The sequence below is a fragment of the Cebus imitator genome, unplaced genomic scaffold (genome assembly GCF_001604975.1).
Source record: "Cebus imitator isolate Cc_AM_T3 unplaced genomic scaffold, Cebus_imitator-1.0 Scaffold759, whole genome shotgun sequence".
NCBI lineage: Eukaryota > Metazoa > Chordata > Mammalia > Primates > Cebidae > Cebus > Cebus imitator.
The window spans coordinates 15,811-24,718 of NW_016108074.1; the positions used below are offsets into that span (position 1 = coordinate 15,811).

An 8,908-nucleotide genomic window follows, 5' to 3' on the forward strand; every position below is an offset into this window, starting at 1 on the left:
AGAAGGAGGGAAGGAAGGAAGGAAGGAAGGAAGGAAGGAAGGAGGGAGGGAGGGAGGGAGGGAGGGAGGGAGGGAGGGAAGGAAGGAAGGAAGGAAATAGGAAAAAAGAAAAAAATGGTCAATAATCACTCACCTGAAAAAAATGCAAATAGCTGTCAGGAAAATCTGGCAAAATTTGAACTTGTAAACTAAACTTTTAGTATGTATCAAACTAGCATTAAGAAATGGCTTTCAAAAATGCATATGGGATGTAAACTAAAATAGAGCTTATTTTTAGAAGGCAACATTATGGGAAATTTTGATTTTTTTTTTTCTTGTTTGAATATCTCTTCTTCCAGTTTTCTACAAAGAACTGGTTTTATATATGGTTTTATATTATGGTTTTATAATAAAACAAACAAACATTTGAGGGAATGTTTTAGATTGCACACAATTAGTACCAAGTAACTAAAAGTACACAGACTAAAGATACGAAAATAAATTCAAGGATTTTTTTCCATCAGATAACCCCAAGGAGAATACATTTTGGGTATTAAAAAAAAAAACGTTTTCAAGATTTTTTCTATTCTTAACATATGCAAAAATGAACATATTTAAATGCAAATTCCTATCATATACACTACAATTTTAAAAAACAGTAGGAAAAACAATTTTAAATGAAGCTTCCTCAAACCTTTTAATTGAAGCCTAGCTTCAATGCTGAATGAGGAAGCAAAGTATCTTATTAAAAAGTTGGTCTGCAAAGCACAAAGCTGGCCTGCAAGAGGACTTGAAGGAAGCAGGCTGCGTGTTTGAATAGTGAGATCTTTGCTTTGCTCTCTAGATCCTTCGGTAAGCTAAAGTCCTTTGACCTGAATGGGTGTGATTTAGCCTAGTTTTCCCATAAAATAATGTAATGGAAAATTCCTACTGACTAGAGATTACACTTTATGTGAAATTCCTTAGTGACATTCAAATTCCAGTGTCCACAATTTAAGCAACTTTCCATAGGAAATTAAAATTTCAAATCCAAGGACTTGGTATTTTCATGCTAAGGAAAGCATTCCAGCGTAAAGTGGAGTCTAATTTGCTTCACTGTGTGCATCTTAATATATCCAAAGGAGTAAAACTCAAAAGCAACCATAAGTCAGAATACTATAAAACATGTTTTGTTGAAAGAAGCTATAATTCCTTCCAGAATAATGTGTAACTAAATTAACATATTTATTTGTAACTAATTTAACTTTTCCGAATTCTCATTTGCAAATGAGGGTCATACAGTTAAAACTGAATTAAACCAATGTATTAGAAGGATCAAAATTTACACTATTCAAACATGACTCCTTAAGACTGACTTGAATATGTTCTTTCAATTTTATTCAAATCAGATGTCTCCCACTCCAGCCTTTACCATTTAAAAAATCAATTTAATACTATCAAAAGGTAATGTTCATTTTAATCCTGTTTGCCTTCACGCCACTGTCGTGAGCCTTCATTCCAGGCGACGTACACAAAGAGGGCCAGCACCACATGGACAGCCAACACTGCAACAATAGCAGCATAAAAATAGCTGTCCGCATTGGACATCCAAAAGGCGCCTTCAAATATGTAAGATTTAGTTGTGAAATATAATCCAGTAGGAGGAGTGATCAATAGAGCTGTAAAGAACAGGAGCGACTTCAGTGTAAATGCTAATGAGCTTTCATTTCCGAACTCCGGAGGCTGCAGTGCGTTCAGCGCTGCTTTATCCAGGCACTCCATGGTGTCGCCCTGCCGGCCCCAGGAGCTCGGCGGCAGGGGACTGGTCAAGGCGGTTCCGGTTCCTCTTGTTTTTGACTTCTTGTTTTATTTCATTATGGTCAGAGAAGACGCTTGATATGATTTCAATTATTTTCAATGTTTTAAGACTTGCTTCGTGGCCTAAAACATATGATCTATCCTTGAGAATGACCCATGTGCTGAAGAGAAGAATGTGTATTCCTCCTCCATTGGATGAAGTGTTCTGTAAATATCTATTAGGTCCATTTGGTCTACAGTGCAGAGTATGTCTGATGTTTCTTTGTTGATTTTCTGTCTAGATGATCTGTCCAGTGCTGAAAGTGGGGTGCTGAAGTCTCCAGCTATTAGAGTATTGGAATCCACCTCTCCCTTTAGCTCTATTAATATTTTATTTATATATCTAGGTGCACCAGTGTTGAGCGCATATGTATTTGCAATTATTATATCCTCTTGCTGAATTGGCCCCTTTATCATATGTAATGTCCCTCTTTGTCCTTTTTATTTGGTCTTGAAATCTGTTTATTCTGATATAAGTAAGTACAGTTACTCCTGCATTTTTTTTTTTTTTTTCCACTGGCATGGAATATCTTTTTCCATCTTTTTATTTTCAGTCTATACATGTCTTTATGGATGATGTGTGTGTCTTGAGCTATTGAGCTATTCTATCTTTTGACTGGAGAGTTTAATCCATTTCCATTCAATATTATTATTAATCAGTAAGGACTTCTGCCATTTTGGTTATTTGTTTTCTGGTTGTTTTGTGGTCTTCTCTTCCTTCCTTCCTGTCTTCCTTTTTGTGAAACATTCTAGTGGTATGTTTAAATTATTTCCTTTTAATTTTTGGGTATCTGTCGTAGGTTTTTTGATTTGGAGTTATTCTAATGCTTTCAAATAACATCTTATAACCCATTATTTTAAAGTGATGACAACTTAACAGTAATTGCAAAACAAACTTACAAACAACAACAAAAAATTAATAAAAAGTGTACACTTTAACTTCATTCTCCCTCTACTTTTAAACTTTTTCTTGGTTCAATTTATATCTTATTACACTGTCCATGTTTTGAAAAAATGTTTTAGTTATTATTTTTGATAGATTCATCTTTTAGTTCTTCTACTCAAGATATGAGTAGCTTACACAACACAACTACAATATTATAATATTCTGTGTTTGTGTACTTTCTATTACCAATGAGTGTTTTGCCTTCAGATGATATTTTATTGCTTGTTAACACCTTTTTCTTTCAGATTGAAGAAATCCATTTAACATTTTGTGAGACAAGCCAGGATGTTTGTGAAGTCCATCAAGTTGTGGTTTGTTTCTTTGCTGGGAAAGTATTTCTCCTTCATGTTTGAAGAATATTTTCACTGGATATAGTACTCTAGGATAATAGATTTTTTTTCCTTCAACACTTTAAATATGTCGCACTCCTCTCTCCTGGTCTGTAAATTTTCCACTGAGGTGTCTGCTGTCAAATGTATTGGAGCTCCACTGTATGTAATTTGTTTCTTTTCTCTTGGTGCTTTTAGGGTCCTTTCTGTATCCTTGATCTTTCGGAGTTTGATTATAAAATGTGTTGAGGTAGTCTTCCTTTGGTTAAACCTTCTTTGTGTTCGATAGCCTTGTATTTGGATATTGATCTCTTTCTTTAGGTTTGAGAAGCTTTCTATTAGTATCCCTTTGGATAAACTTTCTGTCCCTATATCTTTCTCTCAAAGGGAAGCTTTGAGGCCAATAACTTAGATTTTTTCCTTTTGACGCTATTTTTCTAAATCTCATAGATGTGCTTGTTTTTTATCACTTTTTCTTTTGTCTCCTCTTACTGTGAGTTTTCAAACAGCCTGTCTTTAACTTCACTAATTATTTCTTTGGCTTGATCAATTCTGCTATTAAAGGACTATGATGCATTCTTCAGTATACCAGGTACATTTTTCAGCTGTAGAATTTCTGTTTCTTTTTAATTACTTCAATCTCTTTGTTAAATTTATCTGATAGAATTCTAAATTCCTTCTCTGTGTTATGTTGAATTTCTTTGAGTTTTCTTAGCACAGTTATTTTGAATTTTCTGTCTGAAAGGTCATGCATCCCTTTTTTTTCAAGATGGTCACAGGCGGCTTATTTCACCTATTTGGTGAGGTCATCTTCCTGGATGGTGCTGATGCTAGTAGATACTCTTCAGTGTCTTGGCATTAAAGAGTTCAATATTTATTGTAGTCACCACAGTCTCAGCTTTTTTGTAACCATCATCCTTGGGAAGGCTTTTCAGATATTTGAAAGGACTTGTGATCTAAGATATATTTGCTTCAGTAGGCACCTCAAGCCTCCCTTCTTGCTTTTTATAATTTTCCATTTCCTGTACTCTGCTCAAGTTCTTACTATTTCCTCTCTCCTTTCATTTTTTTCTTCATAATACCTAGGTACCTCTCCACAAATTGAAGCTGTGTTCAGTTTATGCTGGATGATTTTCCCTATTGCAATAGTACATTGCCAATTATTTTAAAATCTGTCTTTACAACTTCAACAAGTCTCCAGCTTTTTCGACGAAATCCTTAAAGATTCTTTAAAGATCTTCAGTTTTAGAGGAATAGCATAAATTCTGTTTTACTCTAATTCTTTTCTTCTTTCCCATCTTCAATATATTTTCAAATAAGAGAATGACATTCTTCTTATCTATGTTTTGAAAATATGATTTTATGGCAGACCAACAGTTTAATATATTTTCTGTGACTGGCAACAATAATAGCCCTCTTGTAGACATGTGTCTGAGGATGCTATCTACTTCCATTTATGTATAGTCAAAAATCCCAGTAAGTGCTTCTTCATGTTTTGAGAAAATTGAAACACCTTTCATTATGAAAACCTCAATATTACAGACAAGCAGATCACTCTTATTTTATCAATGGTGTGTGCAAGGTGTGCATATTTAGCAGTTAAGATATTTTCATCTTTTTTGTAATAAGTTTTGTAGCCTGAACAGAATTTGCTAAATTTTATATTGAATGTTCAGGTATATGAACAAATTCTAGTTCGTAGTTGTATAAATTTGGGCCCACTCCCAGGGATAGTAGTGTTTGGAGTTTCTGAGTGGCTTGTTAAAGTGAAGTGGACAAGATGCATGGTCTCATAGGACAAGAAATTTAGTGGGAGTGAGAGGTGAGTGTGTGTGGGTGTGTACTACTTTCATATCATAGTAAATGCTATGAGGAATTTAACCAGGGTACTGTGATAAAGAGTGGCTGTAGGTAGAGAGTACTACCTTAAACAAGAAGAAAATAAAAGGCTTCTTTGGGAATGCAACATTTGAGGTGAGGCCACGATATAAGGCTACAGTGATAGGTAGAGGCCAGATCATGAATGTGCCTTGAAGTCCGGGGTAGCAAGTGTGGGTGTTATTATTAGTGTAGTGGAAGGCTCTTACAAAGTTTAGAGCATGTGACTAACATGATCTGATTAACAGTTAAAATATTTTACACTAGCAACTGGGTAATGAATAGACTGTAAAGGTCAGTAGTGAAAGAAGAACAACCGGTTAGGAGGCTACTGCAGGTGAGAGATGAAGGTGTGTAGATATAATGTTGGCCCAGTGGAGGTCAAGTGGATGGTTTTGGAATGTATTTAGGAACTGGACATACTGGACTTGCTGATGGATTGGATGGAGGAATCAAGGATAATTAATAGGTTTTTAGCTTGAGCAATTAGCTTGATAATGGTGGCATTTATTGAGATACAAGAAGATTTAGAGAGAAAAGTCCAGGATTATGTTTTGAGCATGTTCAATAGACAAAGCCTGTTAGTCATTCAAGTGATGATAACGAGTAGCCAATTAGATCACTACACAAATCAGGAGATCATAGAGTCCATCATGGCTAAGCACATAAATTTGGGAGTCATCAGTACATATTTGGTGTTTAAAATCATGGCAATAGATGTGTTCATATAGGGAGAGAGTATAGAGCCAGTAGAGAAGACCAAATATCACGTCCTGGTGAGTGTCCATTAAATTGCAGTTGGCTGTCAGTATCTCCTTAAGCTTCTGACTGACCATTCTCAGCTTGAAGTCCACATAAATGATTCTTCGGTAATATTTGCTTTGGGTTATAGTATGTGTTTATTTTTTTTAATGTTCTGTTTACTCTAGAATGAATATGTACTCGTTTTTTTTGTTCAGCGTCTTATTTTACATGTTTTTTTGTTCAGCGTCTTATTTTACGTGCATTACATACAAACCTTGCTATGTTGTTTAATTTCTCGCTATCTTTATTTAGTATTGGTTTGCTTCATCTAGCAACTACTGAAAGGAATTATGTTAAAATTCTGTAACATAACAGTGATTGTCAACTTATCAGTTTCTTCTTGTAAGTCTGATGGTTTCTGTTTTACATATTTTGAGGCTACGTTCTTTGGTTTATACATATCCAGAATTGATACAGATTCTGAGTCAATTGTTTAATTTGACATTGTTTATAAGGTTTTAATTTTATTACATGTTTTTCTGTTTTAAAGCCAGCTCAGTCTGATGTCAATATATTTCGCCAGCCTTCTGTTGATTATTTTCGTGTGTATAGTTTCTTCATTCATTAGCTCTAAAAACTTTAGTTTGAAATAATTACAGATAGAGAGAAATTTGCAAAGATAATACAAAGAGTTCCTTTATAGCTTTATTCAAGTTTACCCAGCTGGTAACATCTTACACAATTATAGCACAATATCAAAACCAAGAAACTGGCATCGACACAATGCTTGCCTATAGTTCTATATTCCATACATATATAATATGTATAGTTGATATTATCACACGTGTAGATTTTAATAACCAACACTGACTTAAAATACAAAACTATTCAATTACCACAAAGAATTCCTCCATGCTACCCCTTTACAGCCACGCCTACTCTCTAAAATCTATCATCCTAAGCCCTAATAACCTCTAATCCATTCTATATTTCTATACCTTCATCAATTTGAGGATGTTATACAAATGGAATAAACAGTATATGATCTTTTGAGACTGGCTTTTTTCACTCAATATAATCCATCCTTGAGATCAATCCAAATTGTTGTGTGTATTAATACTTACTTTTTTTCTTATTTGCTCTTTAATTGATAAATACAAATTATATATACTTATACAACATATTTTGATATATTTATACATGTAATGGCTTAATCAGGCTAGTTAACATATGCATTGCCTCACATACTTATCATTTTGTGGTGAGAACACTTAAAATCTATGATCTTAGCAATTTTCAATCGTTAACTATAGTCACCATGTTGTACAATAGATCTGTTGAATTTATTCTTCCTACCTAACAAATTTTGTAAAATTTGACCAACATCTTCCCAGTCCTTGGAAATCACCAGTCTATTTTCTACTTCTATCAGCTAAACTCTTTTAAGTTTCACATATAAGTGAAATTATATGATACTTATCTTTCTGTGCCCGGCCTATTTCACTTAGCACAATGTCCTCCAGGCTCGTTTATGTAGTCACAAATGGCAGGATTTTCTTCTTTTAAAGGCTGAATAGTATTCTGTTGTGTATATATGCCACATTAAATTCATCCATTCATCCTTTGATGGACACTTAGCTTGATTCCATATTTGACTATGGTAAATAATGCTGCAGTGAATATGGGAGTGCTGATAGCCCTTCAACATACTGATTCCATTTCCTTTGGATATATACCCGACAATGGAATTGCTGAATCCACATGGTAGTTCTACTTTTTGTAAATTGTTATTTTATTTTTTAAGTTTCAGGGTACACGTGCAAGATGTGCAGGTTTGTTACATAAGTAAACATGTACTATGGTGGTTTGCTGCACCTATCAACCCATCACCTAGGTATGAAGCACAGCATACATTAGCTTTTTTTCCTAATGCTCTCCCCGCCCCCCCGGCCTCCCCCAACAGGCCTCAGTGTGTGCTGTTCCCCTTCCTTTGTCCATGTGTTCTCATTGTTCAACTCCCACTTATCACTGAGAATATGTGGTGTTTGGTTTTCTGTTCCTGCATTTGTTTGCTGAAGATGATGGCTTCTAGCTTCATTCATGTCCCTGCAAAAGACATAATCTCATTCCCTTTACTGGCTACATAGTATTCCACCAGCATCTGTAGTTTCTTGACTTTTTATTAATCACCATTCTGACTTGCATAAGATAGTATATCGTTGTGCTTTTGATTTGCATTTCTCTAATGATCAGTGATGTTAAGCTTTGTTTCATACATTTGTTGGCCCATGTATGTCTTCTTTTGAAAATTCCCTGTTAATGTCTTTTGCCCATTTTTCAATGGGGTTCTTTTTTCTTGTAAATTGTGTTCAAGTTCCTTGTAGATTCTGGATATTAGACCTTTGTCAGATGGATAGATTGCAAAAATTTTCTCCTATTCTCTAGATTGTCTGTTCACTCTAGTGATGGTTTCTTTTGCTGAGCAGAAGCTCTTTAGTTTAATAAGATCCCATTTGTCAAGTTTTGCTTTTGTTGCAATTGCTTTTGGTAATTTCATCATAAAATCTTTGCCCATGCCTATGTCCTAAATGGTATTGACTAGATTTTCTTCTAGGGTCTTTATTGTTCTGGGTTTTGCATTTAATTTTTTAATTCATCTTGAGTTAATTTTTGTATAAGGTGTAAGGAAGGGGTCCAATTTCAATTTTCTGCATATGAATAGCCAGTTCTTCCAGCACCATTTGTTAAATAGGGAATCCTTTCCTCATTGCTTGTTTCTGTCAGGTTTGTCAAAGATCAGATGGTTGTAGATGTGTAGTTTTATTTCTGAGTTCTTGATTCTGTTCCATTAATCTATGTGCCCATTTTGTACCTCTACCATGTTGTTTTGGCTACTGTAGCCTTATAGTGTAGTTTGAAGTCAAGTAGTGTGATGCCTTCAGCTTTGTTCTTTTTGCTTAGAATTGTCCTGGCTATACAAACTCTTTTTTGGTTCCATATGAATTTTTAAATAGTTTTTTTCTAATTATGTGAAGAATGTCAATGGTAGTTTAATGAGAATAGAATTGAGTCTTTGCTTTGGGCAGTATGGCCATTTTCACAATATTGACTCTACCTGCCCATAAACATGGAAGGTTTTCCATCTTCTAGTGTTCTCTCTGATTTCCTTGAGCAGTGTTTTGTAGTTCTCCTTGAA

At 34.6% G+C, this 8,908-nt stretch overlaps 1 protein-coding gene across 1 annotated transcript; it reads right to left on the minus strand.

Moving 5' to 3' along the window:
* Window positions 1-421: 421 nt before the first annotated feature.
* On the minus strand, window positions 422-1,796 carry VMA21 (vacuolar ATPase assembly factor VMA21). Its single transcript, XM_017519627.1, has one exon. The coding sequence runs from the start codon at window positions 1,738-1,740 to the stop codon at window positions 1,435-1,437; it is 306 nt and encodes a 101-aa protein (XP_017375116.1). The 5' UTR covers window positions 1,741-1,796; the 3' UTR covers window positions 422-1,434.
* Window positions 1,797-8,908: the final 7,112 nt, after the last annotated feature.